This window comes from Bidens hawaiensis, unplaced genomic scaffold, assembly GCF_021521415.1.
Source record: "Bidens hawaiensis isolate Kalapana, Puna unplaced genomic scaffold, B.hawaiensis_p1.1 tig00012958_1, whole genome shotgun sequence".
In the NCBI taxonomy this organism is placed as follows: domain Eukaryota; kingdom Viridiplantae; phylum Streptophyta; class Magnoliopsida; order Asterales; family Asteraceae; genus Bidens; species Bidens hawaiensis.
The window spans coordinates 47,514-70,716 of record NW_027504993.1 but is presented as its reverse complement, the minus strand read 5'-3'; the positions used below and the strand labels follow the sequence as shown (position 1 = coordinate 70,716).

At 39.3% G+C, this 23,203-nt stretch overlaps 1 protein-coding gene across 1 annotated transcript; it reads left to right on the top strand.

The window, feature by feature from the left end:
• The first annotated feature begins 859 nt into the window (after positions 1–859).
• LOC143609747 (uncharacterized) lies at positions 860–1,877 on the top strand. Its single transcript, XM_077084416.1, has one exon. It carries the CDS (start codon positions 860–862, stop codon positions 1,856–1,858), a length of 999 nt encoding a protein of 332 aa, XP_076940531.1. The 3' UTR covers positions 1,859–1,877.
• Positions 1,878–23,203: the final 21,326 nt, after the last annotated feature.

The window sequence follows — 23,203 nt, the reverse complement described above, 5'->3', positions numbered from 1 at the left end:
AAATTTTGTATAGTTTGTTTTGTCATTCATGCAAAATTTCTAATGTTGAAACTTGAAACGTTCGTTATTATAACCGTTTGTGATGATGATATAGGATCAAATCAGTCCTATCAAGTAAGTATGATCATGATTCGTGAAAACGATAAGAATGATTTAAGGGTAACGAGAGTAACAAGTTGGAACAAAGATACATATAGTTAAAGGCTTTGATACGTAGATAATTGTATATTTATATTACATCATATCGCATCTACACTTGTACTATTATGACAATCTTATGGGCCCATTCGATCGCGGTCATTATGCTAATGATCACTCTTGTTTTCTTCTGAGTATATGCTCTTTATTCATTTATCCAGTTGTTATTCGGAGGGTTATCGCCATACATTGTTAAATAATAAAAAATTGCCACAAGGGAAGTATGCAATCGAGTCACAAGGGTGGCACGTGTTCAATAAGTAAACGAACCATAAGATTAGTATGTGATCAAGTAAAGTAAATGGTCACAATAATATTACGTGATCAGACTACAATGGTAGCATGTGATCAACTAAATAAACAAACACAATTATGATCCAGTAAAGTAAATGCCTACATCTACGTTAATCGATCGCATCATATACACCAGACATCAGTAATTTCAAACCCAATCATCCGTTCATTATCATTCAAACACGATTAACAATCGAATTTCCGTCTCGCTTTTAATCATTTACATTAACGAACGTTAAGTTTTTCCGTTAAACCATCCCGAATATTATATACTTCTTAATGATATGAAACACCATTTGTCAAAGAGCGTGAGCCAAGAACCAGCACCTAATTAGGGTTTCGACTTGACACCTTCAATCAACAATCAATGGCGGACATCACAAAACATCCTAAATCCGATGAAGACGAAGACGACGTTGTCAACATCGACAACACAGACGTTCCGTACATCTTCAACTTGGACCCATATTCACCCCTCAATTCATCCTTCTTCGTCCCATCTTCATCATCTTCATATAACACTAATATTAATCAGGTAAACTCGAATTCATGCTCTTGTTGCTCATCTGAACCAGACCCAGATGCCGATTCAACCGTTTACCCTGATTGCTTGTACGCCCACGATGACGAAATTGAATTCGATCAGATGGATTTCATCACCGATTTGTTCGGTTCGAGTAATATCGAAAACCCGAGTTTAGAATCAGGCTTAAGAGTTGCCGGGATTGATTCCGAATCCGATACTGAAGAATTAGCTCAATTTACTCAACAAATTAATGACAGTGATAATCGGGTTAGTGATAGTGATAATAATCGGGTTGATGATGATGATGAATATGAACGAGACGGGTTGAGCTCGGTGATTGATCGGATCGAGGAGTTATCGGTTTCGTCGGACGGTGAACCGAGTGTCGGTGTGTTGGAATGGGAGATTCTGTTGGCGGTTAATAATCTGGAACGGGATCTTGAAGCTGCGACCGATGGGGCGGACGGGTTTGTGTACACGCCCGAGTTCGATACGTTGATTGGGCAGTTCGTGGAGACGGTTAGAGCGTTGCGAGGGAGTCCTCCGGCTGCTAAGTCGGTTATTGATAATCTGAAGACGTGTGATGCGTCATATGCCGATGACGAAGATGAAGTGTGTGCAGTTTGTAAAGACGGGATTTTGGTTGGGGAGAAGGTGACGGAGCTGCCGTGTAAGCATTGTTATCACGGTGAGTGTATCGTGCCGTGGTTGGGTATTCGGAACACGTGCCCGGTTTGTCGGTTTGAGTTGCCAACGGATGATGTTGAGTATGAGAGGAGCAAGAACCGGGTGGTGTATGATGATGACGAGTTGCGAGTCGGGTATGGTTTTGAATCTTGATTTTTTACTTTAATGTCATAATGTTGTTATATGTTAATGTTAATATACCTGTAAATAGTTTGATGTTAGTTCTGTTGTGAAATGTTAAATTTGAACTCATGTTAAAGTGTTAATGATGAATAAATGGAACTTCATTTGGAGATAAATATGTGCAGTTAATATTAATATTTTGGTGATTTGGATCTGGTAGAACGAGTTTCAGTTTAACGTAGGACGTTTTTGGTTCGATCATCGGGTTGGGAGATTTGGGAGTCGGGATTCTGTTTAAACTTTCAACTGAAGTTACTAGTAATAGCCGATTAACCAACCGGTACGGCATCCTGCAATCTTTTTAAGTGTTTCTAGGGGTGCAAACGAGCCGAGCCGAGCCCGAGCTCGGCTCGTTTAACTTACACAGAGCTCGGCTCGTTTCGATCTCTAGTTTCAAAGCTCGAGCTCGGCTCGTGAGTAGATTTTCAAGCTCGGGCTCGACTCGTTTACTATTTATCAATTATTTTTTTTGTATAATTATAATAATTTTTATATATTTTTTTTCTATTATAAATGTATGTATAAAATAATATATATTATTTAGTTATTTTTATTTATATTTTATAGCATTATATATATTAATTAATAATTATTAAATATATATTTTAAAAATTATATAAATGACATTCTAGTTTAGGCTGGCGAGCCGGCTCGAGCTCATTAATTGAAGCTAGGGCTCGGGCTCGTTTATTAAACGTGCTTACTTTTAGGCTCGAGCTCGGGATCGGGCTCGATTAAGCTCGGGTCGATCGAGATTTTTAACGAGTCGATCTCGAGTAGCTCGACTCGTTTGCACCCCTAGGTAGAACGGGTTTCAGTTTAACGTAGGTCGTTTTGGGTTCGATAATCGGCTTGGGAAATTTGGGAGTTGGGATCCTGCTTAAACTTTCTCCTAAAGTTACTAGTAATAGCTGATTAACCAACTGATATGACATCCTGCAATCTTTTTAGGTGTTTCTTATACCTATAACTTTAATCAATTCAAAAAATCGCATACCCTATATGCTTGTATAAAGTGCGCATCCGAACACCCAACGATATATAAACTACAGCCCAAAACCCGACTTGGTAGTATCTGAATCGAACAAGTTCAAATGTTATTCGAATCGGTTTTTGTATAAACTTACACACTTATAAAAACTGATTGGCTCGAATTGATCTAGTCGAAACCACCTATAGGTAGCTTGAGAGGTTCTTACTAGTTCTTTGTTTGTTTGGGCACGAGTGGTTGGTTTAGGGGTGTAAACGAACCAAGCTTGAGGTTGACTTGTTTTGACTTACAAGGACTCGAGCTCGAGTTTGGCTCGTTTCAAGCTCTTTTTCTAAAGCTCAAGCTCAGCTCGTGAGTTGTTTTGCAAGCTTGGGCTCGGCTCGTTTGTTATCTATTAATTAATTTATATACATTTTTTACTCATTTTATATATTTTGAGAAAAAACGTTAAACAAACTTAAGCTCAGCTCGAGATCATTTAGTACCTAAAACAACCCAAAGCTCGCCTCGAGCTCGACTATGAAGTGTAATGTAAACTTAATACATAGAAGTCCAAAATAGGTAACATTTAATAATACATAAGACTCGACGAGCCTAAACAAGCTTCCCATATAAGGTTCGAGCATAGGCTCGATAACTAAACGAGCTATATTTGAGGGCTCTGCTCGAAAGAGTGCCACTCGTTTCAAGCTTTTTATTGATCCAAGCTCGAGTAGCTCGGCTTGTTTGCACCCTTGGTTGGATTGGAGTTGCTCATTGTAGTTATGGGCCATGATATATGCTAATGGGCCTGTTTCACTTATTCAAAGCCCATTGGGTCCCCAACATGAATATCTTGTCTGCATACCAAAGCAGAGGTACAACGCCACTTTATTGTTTAGGATTAACAAATTGTTGTCAATTTAGTACTTCATAGTTAACATAAATAAATTCTTATAAAACTATATAATCTTGGTTTAAATCCGCCTGTCTTGAGCACACAATGTGAGATGCGCATGATACAGTGCTGAGACCGCATCTTTGTAGTTGATGCAATTCCATGATGTGCATGTGAGGCGACTGATGCGGCACCTTATGCAGTTGACCAGCATTTAAACAAATCTGACCTTCGCTTAATATGAGTATGAGATTCATCGATTAAACAAAGTAGAATGATTGAGCAATAGTTTGAACATACCTGACCAAGTGATGTCCTTATATAGGTGTTGAATCAAGACAAAGATGGGTAAAACGATACAATGTTCAAATGCGACTATGACAGTTAAGCGGTTATCTTCAACATCAGAATTGTACTTTAGTAGTGAATGAAGCAACTTTTTCATTACCGAATTTTAACTTCACCACCGACCTTATGTTTACTACAAAATGATAGTACCTTTCAAAGTTCATTTTCAATCTACCTTTTGCCATCCATGCTGATAGATGCGTTTCGGATGAAGCAACTTTTTTGCTATCATTGTTAAGCAACTCTTTTGTTTTCCATTCATGCTGGCTTGGCAACGTGGCCCTTGCCAGGGGCGTTGCCCTTAACCCAACCCGCCCAAGACAAAATTGTTTCAAGCACAACCTTGCCAGGGGCGTTGCCCTTACATACTTGTCCAAGACAAAATTGTTTCAAGCACCGACAGAACCGGAAGCGCCCCTTCTTTCAAAGAGAAGAGGACGGATTATTCACATTTCATTTGATGGTCAGAGGCGAAGTGAAAGCTACGCAGTGGTAATTCTAAAGATTCCCCGGGGGAAAAATAGAGATGTCTCCGACGTTACCCATAATATGTGGAAGTATCAACGTAATTTCATAGAGTCATTCGGTCTGAATGCTACATGAAGAACATAAGCCAGATGATGGAACGGGAAGACCTAGGATGTAGAAGATCATAAAATGAGTGATTCGGCAGATTTTAATTCTTATATATCCACCCATGTGATACTTCATTATACCATATATATAAGATCCATCTGTATAGATATCACCATCTACATCCAGAAAGCCGTATGCTTTGGAAGAAGCTTGTACAGTTTGGGAAGGGGTTTTGATTGATAAAAAGAAGAATCTACTTCAACCGATATGCCCTTAGGCACGGCCATACATAACATAGAAATCACACTTGGAAAGGGTGGACAATTAGCTAGAGCAGCGGGTGCTGTAGCGAAACTGATTGCAAAATAAGGGAAATCGGCCACATTAAAATTACCTTCTGAGGAGGTCCGTTTGATATCCAAAAACTGCTCAGCAACAGTCGGACAAGTGGGGAATGTTGGGGTGAACCAGAAAAGTTTGGGTAGAGCCGGATCTAAGCGTTGGCTAGGTAAGCGCCCTGTAGTAAGAGAAGTGGTTATGAACCCTGTAGACCATCCACATGGGGGTGGTGAAAGGAGGGCCCCAATTGGTAGAAAAAAACCCACAACCCCTTGGGGTTATCCTGCACTTGGAAAAAGAAGTCGAAAAAGGAATAAATATAGTGATAATTTGATTCTTCGTCGCCGTAGTAAATAGGAGAGAAAATAGAATTTCTTTCTTCGTCTTAAAAAAAAAATAGGAGGAAGCTGTGACACGTTCACTAAAAAAAATCCTTTTGTAGCGAATAATTTATTAAAAAAAATAAATAAGCTTAACACAAAAGAAGAAAAAGAAATAATAATAACCTGGGCGAACGACGGGAATTGAACCCGCGCATGGTGGATTCACAATCCACTGCCTTGATCCACTTGGCTACATCCGCCCCTCTACTATATATCTAGTATCTAGTATTACTATATATCTAGTATCTAGTATTACTATATTTTTAAATTAATATAAAAAAATAGATTCTTTCTAATAATAAATAAAGAAAAGTAATCAATAAGCAAAATTTATATTTGTCTTTATTTTCGATTGAATTTGAATTGGAAATAAAACTTCATAAAATATTTGGAAAAGTATATGATATAGAAACCTATAATATCAATGCAAAAAAAAAAAGAAAGAAAAGAAATACAAAGAGAAAAAACGCAAATCGAACCAAACTAGAAAAAGTCCTCGTTATTTTGAAATAAACTATGTAAGGCAAATAGTACTAAATAAAAAAAAAGGAGCTATACAAGGGGTTCTGCCGGTTCTGCCCGTAGCCCGTTAACAAGAAACGCCCCTTGGAAATCCCTCATAATATTGAAGTGATATAGGTCCTTCAGTACCGAAGTCACAAGAGTCTTGGACAAGTATGTACTCCATACCTCCTAGCTTGTACAATGTATATCGTGAATTCTCATTTGGTGTACAGGTTAACCCCAATCATCCAAATAGCCCGATGACTCTAAAATCACAAAAAATATAAAAATAAAAATAAAAAACTACTTATACAACTATTGAAAATAATGGACAATTTTACAACAATAACAATATACTTCTTCTTTTCTTTTTTTTAAAAAAAAAATTTTGATTTCTATGTTTTTAAGAATAGTTTGCAAAGTACATTTGAGTACTTGTAGAGTACTAGCTAGTGATGAATGCAGTGGTGAATGAGTTGTGTACAAGTGGTGAACCATATGATGTATTGGGTTCCTTCAACACCATATGAATCCAGAACACACAAACCCCACTTTACACTCACTCTCTTTCTCATCACAAACAGTAGATGGTATTTGATGTGTGTAATTATTATTAGGAAACATGATTTGGTGCAGGAGCCTTCTCATGCTGATCTTGTAATGTTTTTTGATTGCAACTAATTTGATCAAATAGAATCCTATATATGTTGAGGAAACAATAAAAACAAAAGTTGAAGTCTAGAAAGATGTGGAAAATAATAAAAATACTACTTCTTGAGTTCTTGCCATCAAAAGCCAATTTAAAATGTATTTAATTATCAAGTATCTCAATTAGTTTCTGAATGCAGTCATCTTGATTTGGTTTGGTTTGGGCTAGTGAAACCGTTCGAATTTGGTTTTTTCAGTTTCGGTTTTTGTTTCAGTTCGGTTTTGGTTTTAGTCATTTGAGCTTGAAAATTTTGGGTTGAAAATGAAAGTTGGCCATAAATAATGAATTTAGGTATAAATCATTATGTTAATTAATAGCTAATTGATTATTATATATGCATTTAACAAAAATATTTTAGTTGCATACTTATAATGAAAAAAATGAACATCTAGAAACTCGGTTCGGTTTTACAACATGCAAAACAAAAACCGAACAGTAAATGCGGTTATTACAAACATAAAACCAAACCGTCAGTTTTTGGTTCGGTTTTTTCGGTTTCAGATTGTTTTTTTTGGTTTCATACACACACCTAATCTTCTGTATGTGGAGAGTTTCTTATTCCAAGTTTCTAAACTCCTTGATATAGCTTTTATTCCCCTCTATCATTAGAAGTTTCTTAACTCCTTGATATAGGTTTTTAGATTCTCGGTTACACTAATTGATTCTCGCAGTTAGCACGTTAATTTAATTTGTACGTTAACTTTCCTTATATAAATATTAATCATTTCAGTTAATTTAATTCGGTTAACTCACAAATTGCCATTTTTATTATAACCAAAATATCCGAATTTAAACTAGGTATGATATGTCTAATTAATAATAAAAACGATAATAACCGACTTAGCGAATGAAGCGGAATAATAATTATTGTAGCGAGGTAGGATCAAGTTGAACTTGAGGTCCACATGAGAATGTTTTAATATCACGAGTTTGACCACTCGCTTGAATTTAAACCCGCTACTCAAGAATATTGCGCCTCACATGCTTTTTTAACGATTCATAATCTACTTCCACAATCACTACATACACTTGTATCTTGTAGTATTTGTACACTCGACCTCTTGGATAGACAGAAGATATCTTACCACCATGGCGTCTCTTGATGTCCGTGTCACATGTTCAACCACTTAAAACACATATGATTCCTTACCATTCGAAGTATTAAGTGGACACTCGTGATTTGTAGTCTTAATGATACGGTTTATGCAGGACAAAGCGAGTATAGTAAAAGATCACTAGTGTTGATAGATGAGGGTGCATATCTCTATGATTTAATTGTAGTCAATCAGATTGAAGTCGTAGATATTCTTCCATCTTTGCCATGGGTACAAAGCATGGTGTAAATGTCACAAGTCACACATCATGTTCATTTACAATTGGCATCAAACATGACAAAAATACTTGTCGTTGTCACATAGGTTTTATAACACACTTAACTCTGCTAAGTTTAAGGGTGGTTTCGCCTTCTATATTTTGTCATTTGGGTAATGATTGTAACTATCAAGGAGTCTACAATGTAGGCAGATAGTCTACACATGATGATTGTAAGGAGTAAACTCATTTTCTTAAGGGTAAATAGTATAGGAGGTGCGGAGTGCACAATTGATCTAACTATTCTAATTTTTTGGAACAACGCGGTATATATAAGGTAGCGACAATGATAGTTACGGAGGTTATAATCACCATCGAATACGTACGTATTCTTCTCCATATGCATAATTCATATGAAAAATACGTGTTTTGTTGGTGACTTTAGTGTCATCATGATATTTTTGGGTAATTAGTTCTTCACTTAAGACAAAATGTTAAATTTGAATATACATTAATATAAGTTAGGAGGTGTAGAGGGCATACTTGATGTTGATCAAGACTGTTCCAACTTCTGGTAACAAAGGGGTATGGGGCTGTTATGGAGATAAGAAGGTTATAACCACTATCTATTGTTAGGATGGTTATATAACTACCAATAACAATTATGATGGTTATACAACTACCGGTGGTAGTTATAGCGGTTATACAACCACCAACTACTCACCCCCAAATATAAGACGTCCTTTTGTCATCTCCCGAGGACTCAGGTTCACGAAATTCACACAATCACAATTTACATACATAGTTTTTATTAGAAGTATGAGTTTAATCTAATTGAAAGTTTAGAAAAACCACAAAATTATTTCAATCAAAAAATATTTTCATAACTCTCAGATTATCCAAACGTCACGAATCCTACATGTTTGACCATGAGTACTTTTAGCTTCCGCAAGCTTAACCTTTTAGCTTTTGAAAAATAAGTCTATGTTTTAAAATACAAGGCTTGTATGAATGTGAGTGCTTAAACGTTTATTTTAAAATTGTAACTTTCTAACAAACCTCTAATTATAGAAAACTATAGCTTACTTTTTATAACCAAATTACCATATAATCTTTTAATAATTGTGTAATTTGTTTACGGTTTTATTTGTGTCATATAACGTGATTTTATTTTCGCGTAGAGTTAACTTGTCAAACACATATGAATACAAATAAAAGTGACATGTTTCGATTTTATATTAGATTTTCAATTCGGTTTATCAACTATCAAAGATACCCTAATCTAAGAGACAGAGTCTAGCATAAATGCGGGATACCCTCAATTTCTACAAATAAAAGTGACATGTTTCGATATTAGATTTTCAATTCGGTTTGTCAACTATCAAAGATACCTTCAATTTCTTGACGAATTATATTAGATTTTCAGTTCGATTTATAAAGTTTTTTTTTTCAGTTCGGTTTATAAAGTTTCTTGACGAATTATGTTTCGATTTTATATTAGATTTTCAATTCGGTTTATAAAGTTTTTTTTTCTCTTTGTTTTATGTATTGACTACATCCAGTGCTGCAAAAATCCCGACTAGACATCGATTAATCCCTGATTAATCGCTAGTCTCCACTTCACTGATTAATTTTGGCTAATCGGCCAATTAATCAGTCAATGCTCAAATCCGGCCAAAATCGCGGTTTCAGCGAGATTCCGACCAAAATCAGTGATTTCTGGCGAGATTCCAACCAAAATTAGCAGGTCAGGCGAGATTCCATAAAAACCATCGGTTTCCGACAAGATTCAAGCCAATTTCCGGCAGGCCAATTTCCGGCCAGAATGTTTTTATGTATGAATAAAACTGAAAACTACATATAAAAATATGTGCATGTGTATATAAAATTGAAAATTATAAATTAAAGTCCGATCCGATCAATCCCAATTAATCCTGATTAGTCGATAATCCCCACCCCACCGTTCGACTAGCGATTTTTACAACACTGACTACATCTTCATAATTTTATTTTAGCCTGTACTACGCTTTCAGCTATTCTTGTCAGGAAATACCCAGTACCCACACTAATAATAACAATGATAAATAATACGTCACCCGAGAAAGTACTAGAAGGCAATATTTTGGTTAATTTACGATAAAAGAAAAACCCAATTTGCTTGAAGCAAACAAAACAACTTTATTATCCATGATCTTAGTGGACCAAGACTTTATTGTAAGCACGGTTGGTAAGCACATATGAGGCAATTATATTGCGTCTTTACAAAAGTAAATAATAATAAAAAATAAGTCTTCAAACGACTATTGATACTATTTTATGCAATTTCAGCTTGTGATAATCGTCTTATCCTCTTTTAACCAATCTTAGGAGATATGGATGATGGCTCTATGTTAACTATAAATGTATACATTATAATATTTGTGATAGCTGTTAGTGTGATGTTAACTCAACCTTATATAGGAACTAATTGATAATGTTCCAAAAATATAGCTTTCATATTTCCTATAAATGAGATTGATAACATTAGAAACCCTATAGAATCCACTTTCAATTTAAAATATTTAATCAGATAATTTAAAATGTTCAATAAGAACAAGAATGTAACTTGTAGGTAAGACTATATATGAAGCGGTGTGAAACATGTGCATCTAGTAAGACCAAATACGACCTTTTTATATGTAGGGAATCATCATAACGTTGAGTTGACACAACACAATTAAAGATTTTGACGGTTGGCGGTTATACGTGTCAGAAATTATTTGGTTTCGTCATAATAACTCGCCAGTGAGAAAAACCCACGACAATAACTCAGATACTATTTATGAGTACGCATATTGGCAATGACTCAATAACTATTGATCGCCCAAGTGGCTGCTGCACACTTACTGCTTATAGCAATATCAACTTCTCTGTTCTCCAAGTTGTAGCTCGCTATTATCACTAATGGATCAAGTTATCATTGGTCATAGTTATAACTGATGTCGGTTACTATTGATGCTTAGCTTTCGTGCAAATCGAAGCTAGTTTCTTTGGCCTTGGACCACTAGGGTGTGGTCCCCAATCCTGCCAAGGGTATTATGCCCTCTTTAAAACCCCGATCACTAGGAGTTTCACTTCTTTAAGAGGGTGTTTGGGTGAGATTTTAAAACTTGTTTATTTGCTTGTTTACTTGTTAAAAAGCAAAATATTTTTGGCAAAGCTCTTTCAAAAGCTTCAAATTGAAGCTTTTCAAAAGTTGCTTTTATTTTTCAAAAAGCAAATAAGCAAAAAAACAATTTAAAAAGCTCACCCAAAGACCCCCTAAATCACATGTTCGAAAAGTTGCTTAAAATAAAAATAGTCTTCTAGCTACAAGTATACAATTCACAACTTCTGACTTGTAACAAACAATGGTATATAGAAAATTAATGGGAATTAAATGACTTAGATTATACTAAAATCACAAAAAGAAATGGATCGAAGTGAGCGAATTACTTTCTTTTCTTATTTTTTTATTTTATTTTATTTTATTTTTTGAGAGAGAGAGAGAGAGAGGATGAGGTAATACAACTTGTTTTGTCTGGTGGGATTGTCAAGTAGTTTTGGAAGCCATAAAACAAAGTGTATGCAATCAACTTTTCTCCACAGGCTAAAGAGTCATAATGCTAATCATTTTAGAAGAGACGTCAACATAAACCATATCTTTGGCTAATTGAGAACAAGATCATTGCTATCAAAGCAAAATAAATACTTCTACTAATATTCTATATGAGCTAATGGGATGAAAATATAATACAATACAATAAAAGCTACTTGGTATGAAAGCTTGAACCTTCTTTCTTTCATCAACACATGTGGAATGAATATATAATATAATACAATATTTCAACCATCCCTTAAGTAGGCATCAGTCTCAGGGTTTGGCTGAGACTGATGCACTGAAGTCCAATGGCAAAAAGCGGGGAATTCGTTAGCTCGTTATTTAATACGAATCAGTGAAATGACATAATCCATCAAAATTATTCAGCAGGCCTCAGAAGGAATTCCCGGGGAGAGGGGCTATGAAAATTTAGAAATCCGCCGTTTTGATAGAGTAAAAGATATGGAATGAGTTTGACTATCGATTCATTAGTAAACAACCTTCTCCGACTTTTGAATTGTCGAAGCAAGAACTTTATGCGAGAGTCGAAGCCCCAAAGGGACTAAACAATAACCTTGATTAAGGTATCAAAGAAACATAAACATTAGAAGGAAATTAATAACACTTTTTGTATGATTAAAATGTCCTTTATTTGGTTACAAGTTGAAGAGGAAAAGAAAAGGTGTAGTAGAGTTGCACTTGATTGTCGTATGGAAATCGTGTGGCCTTTCACTAGAGTGGGGTGCACAAATGGGGTTAAAAGTGACGATATCCACAAGATATATATTCAATATCCAAGTATCCTTCCAAATATAATCATAGCATTAACATTATATTAGCACCTGAGACAACTACTGAACAATAAATTACTGTTGAATTGACAGGTCGGGCTAGAGAGAAAAAGCTTAATGTGGTGCTCACTTCACCCATGCGCTAGCTAGACCATAATAATATATCATGCACTAGAACCCTAGCATATATATAGTACTACTCCTATGGGGATTATGTTCATCATTAGGTTATATCTTGTGTTCAAGCAGTCCCATATATAATCATAAACATACACTCTACGATCCTTTATGTTAACTCTAAAACACAGATGATTAATGATTTTCGATCGGCCAGTTTGTATATATTTCGGGTTGTTAGTTTATTAATTATAGTAGGAAATTCGATACTTCATATGTGTTTATTGTATTTCAGGTCACGGGTAACTAAAGCAGTAGTTAATTTGGATATGTACGAGCACGGGATGAAGACCCCGGATGTCCAACACGTGAATCGAGATGAAAAACTAATACTGCTAGTGAAGGGACCCATCATGGAAAGAAGGCCATCGCGTATCGCGATGGTATTTAATATTAATAAATTGTTGACTTTGGTCCATCGCGTACCCCGATGGATGGCACAGACAAGAAAGTTAATTTATAACTCATTGTGACGACCCTATTCGACATCAAACTTCTTCCAGGCAGTTTCTAAGGCAAAGAGAGACTTCTCCATTCCATTCAATCAATCGTATGTTCCATATCATCAGAATCGAAGATCTAGAGATGTTGATACACGGCTAGTCTTCTCGAATCATACCCGGGATATACAGTGTGTAAACTTTCAGTATTTTTCTCATGTACTTAAAAAACAAATGATTTGTAATTGTTATTGGTTAATCTATGAGTATTGATGTTTAGTATTGCTGTGTATTCAGTCGGTTTAGATTTATGTCGATCAGAATGATTAGTTTGCCGGTTGCTATAATAATTGCTTATAGGGTTGTTTGATTAGTTGATTGCAACGAAACATACAATTGCCCTTAGTTGAGTCATACTAGCAGGGACCGTAGTGTCGTGTGTTAGCGAATGTTGATGCCTGCAGTTTAGCTCTTTAAGCAATCTTTATTTGAATAGTGATAGTTAATCTGTTAAGTTGCATGAGAGTACTGTTTAGTTGCATATTTGAATCCCGGGTGTGATTTGCTTTTGTTTATTACTTAAATTTGTTAAGTTGATTAGTAATTATTAAACTCAACTCCTTTGCTTGTGTGATAAGTACTATTAATTGCTACTTCATAATATTAGAAATCTGTTACATGTGATTAGAAACTGAATTTAATTGTTTTTGATTATATAACGACAGTCTAGCATCAATTAACATTTAACATATTATAAGCAATTCACTAATTAACTTATGTACCATGGAGTAAGTGTACGTTTAATTAACCAAAGAGCTAGATTGTGAGCTATGTCGGTAATTTCGGACTCCCGGTCACAACTCGTGAAACTTGAGTTACCAATAATATGACAAGCCAATCATCTTTGTTATGTTTTATAATTACAATATGTTTCTTAATTGTATTTTAATTAAAACTGGCGATTCTTTGACTAGCAAGTTATGGTTAGTATATAAAAACGAGTTATAATAGATTAGGGTTTTAATAGTCAATTGATAGAGTTATGCACTCTAATAGGAGTTTTTGAGTTACATCCCCTCTATAATATATCGAGGGCTATTCAATAATCATTTTGAGTTTAAGTTTTGGTGGTTATACCGGCACCAAAGGAATGAGGATTCCCGCTAATCCTATGCCAAAGATATGCCGTAATGTCACACCCGGCCCTGAGCGGCGGAAACAGCCGGGCGCGCGCGAGTGGGGATTGATAATTAAGCACGGGCCATTGCAAACATTCAAAGATTTTCATTGCGCATGAAAAGTTTAATACAAATACATTACATTGTTTAAAAATTTCATAAAAACATCCAAGTATAAAAACTGTTGAAGATTTCCACGCCATATCCCCTTGCGCGGCGGGAACAACCACGCGCATCGAAGGGATAGAACTAAAATCTTCCAAAAAGCTAGTTTTAGATGTTCAGCGTGAGGTGCTCTAAGTGTGACTCCATGCGCTACCTAGTTATCTCCTGAAAGACACGTAAAAACATTTGAATCAGTATAAACTGAGTGAGTTCACAAGTTTTAGTAACTTGATATATCGCATTGCATCATAGTCTTGATAAAATCATATTGAAACACATTTATGATTTCATGTCTAAACATATACTTGATAATCCGTATGAAAACATAGATCTGACATATTTCTGATAAAAGTCGTTCCGCGGGCTACGCGCGATCATTACTGGAAGTGTGCTCGTCCATGCAAAGTGGCGCTGCCACTACGAGCTAAATAATATAATGCCGTCCCGCGGTTTACGCGTGGACATTTCTGAAAAACCGTGCTCGTCTATGCAAAGAGGCGCTGCCCCTACGAGCTAATCAATAATTCCGTCCCGCGGGTTACGCGCGGACGTTGTGCCGGAAAACAAGGCGCTCGTCCATGCAAAGAGGCGCGACCCCTACGAGCGGGCTCAAACCCATAGTACTGCCCCATGACCATACTAGGCACTCGTCTATGCAAAGAGGTGCGACCCCTACGAGTGGGTGGATCAAACCAGCAGTCCCTACCCTTAGAGTTCCAATGGTAAAGTGATCACTTACTCGAGTTCTAGCGCACATACATCGAAAACCTTAGATAACCGTTCGCATTGCTCATCATGAAATATAATTTAAACACATAATCGCTTGCATAGCTTGTAAGTATACCATGATAAAACATTATTTAAGTACGTGTCCCTCGCCCCGAAAACAGTTTAAAAACAGTGAAAACAGCGAGAATAGGGGCTGTGAGACTCACCTGTGGTTCTTGTTAAGGGATTAATCGAGATTCGGGTTTTCTTGGTGTTGGCCTCGGAATTGAAGGTCTAGAATACGATTAAATAACAAGAAGTATATATATTAAGATCAAGAAATAGGAGAATATAAGGGTTGGAAAGTAGATCTCAAGGTTATATTCTCGGCTTACCTAGTAACAGGATCGGAAATGAAAACAACGGATGCTTGGGAGAGGATTAGTGCAAGTTTGCAGTTCTTTGAAGTGTGTTTTGGGTGATAATTTAGGTTACATATTTATAGGCAAACTCAAGGGAACACAATCCCTTGCTTTAGGGGATTGTAATCTTTTTCATATCTAGGGGTAATGATGATAAAGTATGGAAATTATTATTATTTATTTAAGAGTGGAGTAGTGGATAAAAGATTTTGATTTGATTTGGTCAGGACATGCAGGTCTGGGGTTGGTGAGAATAGGGTGGCTGACAGTTGACTTTTCATGTTACAGTGTGCTTTTTCAGGTACTTTTGTTAGTGTACAGTAAAAAGTGGAAAATCTCTGAAACACGCTACTGTTTCCTTTTGGGCGGGAGTAATCTCCTTACGTCTGGAGAATAGACTAAGTGTTCTGCGCGTATCACTTGGTGCGCATAGCTTTCTGCGTGAAGGACATTTCTTTGCTGCGGGTAGGCACGTAACCTTCTCGCAGTTAGGGACATTGAGTTTCATTTGTAGATTCTCCAGGTGGTCTTGGTATTTCAACATAGTGATCAGTTATGTTGAAGTCAATTCCATCTTGGAGCTTCAGACAAACTAGCTCTCAATGTTCCCGCCATGCGGGGAGGTTAGTTCCCTTCCGCACGCGCATAAACGATTTAGGATGCACCCGCCTTAGCATCATGCGGGATGGTCAGCCCATTAGACAACATAACGTTAAGGTACATAAAACCAATACACTCGCGCATGGCGCATATAACATATGCCCACGCAGGTTCTTAACATGGCGCGCTCGCGCAGGGCGCACATAATATGCCCGCGCTGACTAACATGGCGCGCTCGCGCAGGGCGCACATAACAAATGCACGCGCTGACTAACATGGCGCGCTCGCGCAGGGCGCATATAACATAATTACCTAATATTTAGGTTGATTACTTGGTTTAAGGGATTGGGAATTTACCGGGTGTCACATTCTCCCCCTGTTAAGCGAATTTCGTCCCGAAATTTAGGAGACGTTGCTGGCAGAAGCCATGTTCTGAAAGAGGTGTGGGTATTTCTGGCGCATCTGGTCTTCTCTTTCCCAAGTGAATTCAGGCCCACGCCTCGAGTTCCATTGAACCTTTACTAACTTGATTCTGCTTCTGCGTAACTTTTGTTCTTTCCAATCGGTTACTGCTATCGGTTCTTCTACGAAGTGCAGCTGTTTGTCGATGTGAATCTCTTCCAACGGCAAAATCAACGTTTCGTCAGATAAACACTTTTTGAGGTTGGACACATGAAACGTATCATGAACTCCACTGAGTTCGGCGGGTAAACGGAGTTTATAAGCAACCGGACCGATCCTTTCCAGGATCTCAAATGGTCCAATGTAGCGCGGATTCAACTTTCCTCGCTTGCCGAAACGGGGGACTCCTTTCCATGGAGAGACTTTCAAAAGTACTCTATCCCCTACCTGAAACTCCAATGGTTTCCTTCGCACATCTGCGTAGCTCTTCTGTCTATCGCGCGCTGTCTTAAGGCGATCCCTTATCTGAAAAATATTGTCTGTTGTTTCTTGGATCAATTCTGGACCAGTCATTTGTTTGTCGCCCACTTCAGCCCAGCACAGTGGGGATCTACACTTGCGCCCATAGAAGCTTCGAATGGCGCAGCCTTGATGCTTGTGTGATAACTGTTGTTGTAAGAAAATTCAACCAATGGGAGATGAGTATCCCAGCTACCACCGAAATCGATTGCGCACGCGCGTAGCATGTCTTCCAATGTCTGGATTGTTCGCTCGCTTTGCCCATCCGTTTGGGGATGATATGCCGTACTCATGTCAAGACGAGTACCCAAAGCCCCTTGTAACGATCTCCAAAACCTTGATGTGAACCGACTATCTCTATCAGAAATGATGGACACTGGGACTCCATGTTTTGAAACTACTTCTCGAATATACAATCGGGCTAACTTTTCCATCTTATCGGTTTCCTTGATCTGCAGGAAGTGTGCTGACTTAGTTAGCCGATCCACAATAACCCAGATCGTGTCGTAACCCCCAGGTGTCCTTGGCAGCTTGGTGATGAAGTCCATAGAGATTTGTTCCCACTTCCACATGGGAATTTCTGGCTGTTGAAGCAACCCTGATGGTTTCTGGTATTCAGCCTTTACCTTCGAACACGTCAGGCATTTACTGACATACGTCGCGATGGCGCCTTTAAGATTGGGCCACCAATACAGCGTTTTAACATCTTGGTACATCTTGTCTGCGCCAGGATGTACGGAGTACCTTGTCTTGTGAGCTTCGTTTAATACTTGCTCGCGCAGTCCTCCCTTGAGAGGGACCCATATGCGGTTAGCAAAATATAGATTGCCGTTCTCTTTAAGTTCCAAACTCTTAATCATACCCCCAAGGCATTCGTTTTTAACAAACTCTGGTTTCAAGGCTTCTTGCTGAGCGTCTCGGATGCGGGTAGAGAGATCTGCGTGAATGGTCAACCTTAGAGCCTTGACTCGTAGCGTTTTTATTCGCTCCTTCCTACTTAGCGCGTCTGCTACCACATTCGCCTTTCCAGGGTGGTACTTAATTTCACAATCATAATCATTCAACAACTCCACCCATCTTCGTTGCCTCATGTTTAAATCCTTTTGATCAAATATATGTTGAAGGCTCTTGTGATCCGTAAAGATTATACACTTTGTACCATAGAGGTAATGGCGCCAAATCTTTAGCGCGAAGACAACCGCTCCAAGTTCCAGATCATGCGTTGTGTAGTTCTTTTCATTGGTCTTGAGTTGGCGCGAGGCATACGCTATGACTTTGTCTCGCTGCATAAGGACACATCCAAGTCCCTGATGTGAAGCGTCGCAGTAAACGACGATGTCATCCGTCCCCTCGGGCAGAGATAAAATTGGCGCACTACATAACTTCTGTTTCAACATGTGAAATGCTGTTTCCTGATTTTCGCCCCAAACAAACTTCTTGTCTTTCTGAGTTAGCGCGGTCAGAGGTAGAGCTATCTTGGAGAAGTTCTCAATGAAGCGTCGATAGTAGCCAGCTAGTCCTAGGAATTGCCTCACCTCAGTTGGGGTTTTTGGCGCTTCCCAGTTTTCGATGGCCTTGACTTTGGAAGGATCAACGTGTATTCCTTTCTCGTTTACAACGTGACCGAGAAAGTGAACTTCTCTAAGCCAAAACTCGCACTTGGAAAACTTCGCATACAACTTTTCTTTCCTCAATAATTCCAAAATCAATCTCAGGTGTTGCTCATGCTCGGCCTTGGTCCGAGAGTAAATCAGAATATCATCTATAAACACAATCACAAACTTGTCCAAGTATGGTTTGCACACGCGGTTCATCAGATCCATGAACACAGCCGGCGCATTAGTTAGCCCGAAAGGCATCACTAAGAACTCATAATGGCCGTATCTAGATCGGAAGGCTGTTTTCGGCACATCTTCCTCATGGACCCTAAGTTGGTGGTATCCTGACCGTAGATCTATCTTCGAATAATAACTGGATCCCTGCAACTGGTCAAATAAGTCGTCAATCCACGGTAAGGGGTACCGATTTTTGACTGTCAGCTTGTTCAGTTCCCTGTAGTCAATACACATTCTGAACGAACCATCCTTCTTCTTAACAAACAGTACTGGAGCTCCCCAAGGTGAAAAGCTTGGGCGTATGAAACCCTTATCCAATAGTTCCTGTAACTGATTGGATAGCTCTTGCATCTCAGATGGGGCTAATCGATAAGGCGCTCGAGCTACTGGCGCAGCTCCTGGGACCAAATCAATACGAAACTCGACTTGTCGCGGCGGCGGTAATCCGGGCAAATCTTCAGGAAAAACTTCTGGAAATTCGCGCACTACTGGTAAGTCTTCAATTCTTCGCTCATCTCCTTTCTTCTCTACGACATGCGCCAGGAAGGCGTAGCACCCTTTCCTTAGGCACTTGCGCGCTTTTAGGCACGAAATTAGTTTCGTCGCAACTCCCCTTCTTTCTCCTTGAATCACCAAGGTTTCTCCGTTCAACAGTGGGACCCGAACCTGCTTCTCATGGCAAATAACTTCCGCGTGGTTCTCGACTAACCAATCCATACCTATCACAATGTCAAAACTTCCCAAGTCTATTGGCAACAAGTTAATATTGAACCCGTGACCTCCCATGACTATTACACATTGTTCAGTTCTTTCGTTCGCGCATAACTGCCTACCATTGGCTAGTTCTATAGTATAAGGCGTGTCTAGCCTACTGGTTGCTAGGCCTAGGGAGTCTTTAAACTCAGCGGATATAAAACTTAGGTCAGCGCCAGTATCAAATAAGACAGATGCAAAATGTCCGTTAAGCAAAAACGTACCGGTTACCACATTTGGCTCTTCTTTAGCTTCGCCTGCGCCGATCACAAAAGCTCTCCCGCGAGCTTGGTTCCCCTTTTGCGGGCAATCCCGACTAAAATGCCCTGGCTTCCCGCATGCGTAGCAGTTGTCGCTTGCTCCAGCTTCTCTGACACGGCAATTCATCGTCTTGTGCCCTGGTCTGCCACATTTGGCGCATTCGATTCTTGCGCATTCACCCTCGTGGTGATACTTGCATTTGTTGCACCATGGGCGAGGCCCGCTGTATCCTTTTCGTGGTGGCTCCGCGGCCTGAATCGCGTAAGTCCTTGCGCTCTCCTGCTTCTTGAACGGTGGCTGCTTGGAGTCGGACCCTCGGTGGTGAGAGTTCCATTTCCTCTTGGGATCAGAGGTTCGCTGCTCGATTCCGCGCGTAGTTAACATACCCGCACGGACCGTATCCCTTGTAAGGGTGATGGCCCGCGCTACCGCCTCATCAAAAGTTGGAGGCGCTGCGGCGTTGAGCGGAACCCTAACAACAGGAGGTAACCCAAAAATATACCTCTCGATCTTCTTTTCCTCCGTGTTTGCCATGTCTGGCACCAACTGGCAAAGCTCGTTGAACCGGTTGTTGTAGGCGTCGATATCCGTTCCTACCATGGTGTGGTTCCAGAATTCCTGTTGTAGACTCTGGATTTCTGCGCGAGAGCAGAACTTTCTCATCATCATTTCCTTCAGTTCCTCCCAGGTCTTGTGGAGAGCAACTTCTCGCCCCAATGTTTTCGTTTGAAGCTTCCACCAAGACGAAGCTGCTTCTTGGAACATGCAGGTCGCGTAAAGGACCTTCTGGTTCTCACTACATCCGCTAATGGAGAGAACTGTCTCCATCTTGTCAATCCAGTTGTAGAGCCCAATGGCCCCTTCGGTACCCTTGAATGGCCAAGGCTTACAGGCCATGAATGTCTTGTAGGAGCATCCTTTGTCCAAGGCTCCTGATTCGGGTTCTGGGGTCTCATTCTGACGACCCTGACTTGATTCGGCCTTGCTGGCCTCATGTGTTGCGATTGCTTGCGCGATTATTTCCGCGAGTTCCTCGGGTGTCATGGTAATTCCTTTGGCTTTAGTTGGAGGCATTCTCGCTTTAAAAGAGAATGAAAATATATCAAACTTAGCGCATGTACTCTGAGCACATAATGTTATCATTATTTACTAGACACTGTGTGACCCGTGTTCCTAAGTGTGTGTATAGTTTCTTTTGAAAATATTTTCTTTGAAAAAATATTTCATGTGATTCCCCAACGGTTATAGTCTAGGTTAAAACTTCTTTTCCTAGTTCGCTATAACCAGTGCTCTGATACCAATCTGTCACACCCGGCCCTGAGCGGCGGAAACAGCCGGGCGCGCGCGAGTGGGGATTGATAATTAAGCACGGGCCATTGCAAACATTCAAAGATTTTCATTGCGCATGAAAAGTTTAATACAAATACATTACATTGTTTAAAAATTTCATAAAAACATCCAAGTATAAAAACTGTTGAAGATTTCCACGCCATATCCCCTTGCGCGGCGGGAACAACCACGCGCATCGAAGGGATAGAACTAAAATCTTCCAAAAAGCTAGTTTTAGATGTTCAGCGTGAGGTGCTCTAAGTGTGACTCCATGCGCTACCTAGTTATCTCCTGAAAGACACGTAAAAACATTTGAATCAGTATAAACTGAGTGAGTTCACAAGTTTTAGTAACTTGATATGTCGCATTGCATCATAGTCTTGATAAAATCATATTGAAACACATTTATGATTTCATGTCTAAACATATACTTGATAATCCGTATGAAAACATAGATCTGACATATTTCTGATAAAAGTCGTTCCGTGGGCTACGCGCGATCATTACTGGAAGTGTGCTCGTCCATGCAAAGTGGCGCTGCCACTACGAGCTAAATAATATAATGCCGTCCCGCGGTTTACGCGTGGACATTTCTGAAAAACCGTGCTCGTCTATGCAAAGAGGCGCTGCCCCTACGAGCTAATCAATAATTCCGTCCCGCGGGTTACGCGCGGACGTTGTGCCGGAAAACAAGGCGCTCGTCCATGCAAAGAGGCGCGACCCCTACGAGCGGGCTCAAACCCATAGTACTGCCCCATGACCATACTAGGCACTCGTCTATGCAAAGAGGTGCGACCCCTACGAGTGGGTGGATCAAACCAGCAGTCCTTACCCTTAGAGTTCCAATGGTAAAGTGATCACTTACTCGAGTTCTAGCGCACATACATCGAAAACCTTAGATAACCGTTCGCATTGCTCATCATGAAATATAATTTAAACACATAATCGCTTGCATAGCTTGTAAGTATACCATGATAAAACATTATTTAAGTACGTGTCCCTCGCCCCGAAAACAGTTTAAAAACAGTGAAAACAGCGAGAATAGGGGCTGTGAGACTCACCTGTGGTTCTTGTTAAGGGATTAATCGAGATTCGGGTTTTCTTGGTGTTGGCCTCGGAATTGAAGGTCTAGAATACGATTAAATAACAAGAAGTATATATATTAAGATCAAGAAATAGGAGAATATAAGGGTTGGAAAGTAGATCTCAAGGTTATATTCTCGGCTTACCTAGTAACAGGATCGGAAATGAAAACAACGGATGCTTGGGAGAGGATTAGTGCAAGTTTGCAGTTCTTTGAAGTGTGTTTTGGGTGATAATTTAGGTTACATATTTATAGGCAAACTCAAGGGAACACAATCCCTTGCTTTAGGGGATTGTAATCTTTTTCATATCTAGGGGTAATGATGATAAAGTATGGAAATTATTATTATTTATTTAAGAGTGGAGTAGTGGATAAAAGATTTTGATTTGATTTGGTCAGGACATGCAGGTCTGGGGTTGGTGAGAATAGGGTGGCTGACAGTTGACTTTTCATGTTACAGTGTGCTTTTTCAGGTACTTTTGTTAGTGTACAGTAAAAAGTGGAAAATCTCTGAAACACGCTACTGTTTCCTTTTGGGCGGGAGTAATCTCCTTACGTCTGGAGAATAGACTAAGTGTTCTGCGCGTATCACTTGGTGCGCATAGCTTTCTGCGTGAAGGACATTTCTTTGCTGCGGGTAGGCACCAACCTTCTCGCAGTTAGGGACATTGAGTTTCATTTGTAGATTCTCCAGGTGGTCTTGGTATTTCAACATAGTGATCAGTTATGTTGAAGTCAATTCCATCTTGGAGCTTCAGACAAACTAGCTCTCAATGTTCCCGCCATGCGGGGAGGTTAGTTCCCTTCCGCACGCGCATAAACGATTTAGGATGCACCCGCCTTAGCATCATGCGGGATGGTCAGCCCATTAGACAACATAACGTTAAGGTACATAAAACCAATACACTCGCGCATGGCGCATATAACATATGCCCACGCAGGTTCTTAACATGGCGCGCTCGCGCAGGGCGCACATAATATGCCCGCGCTGACT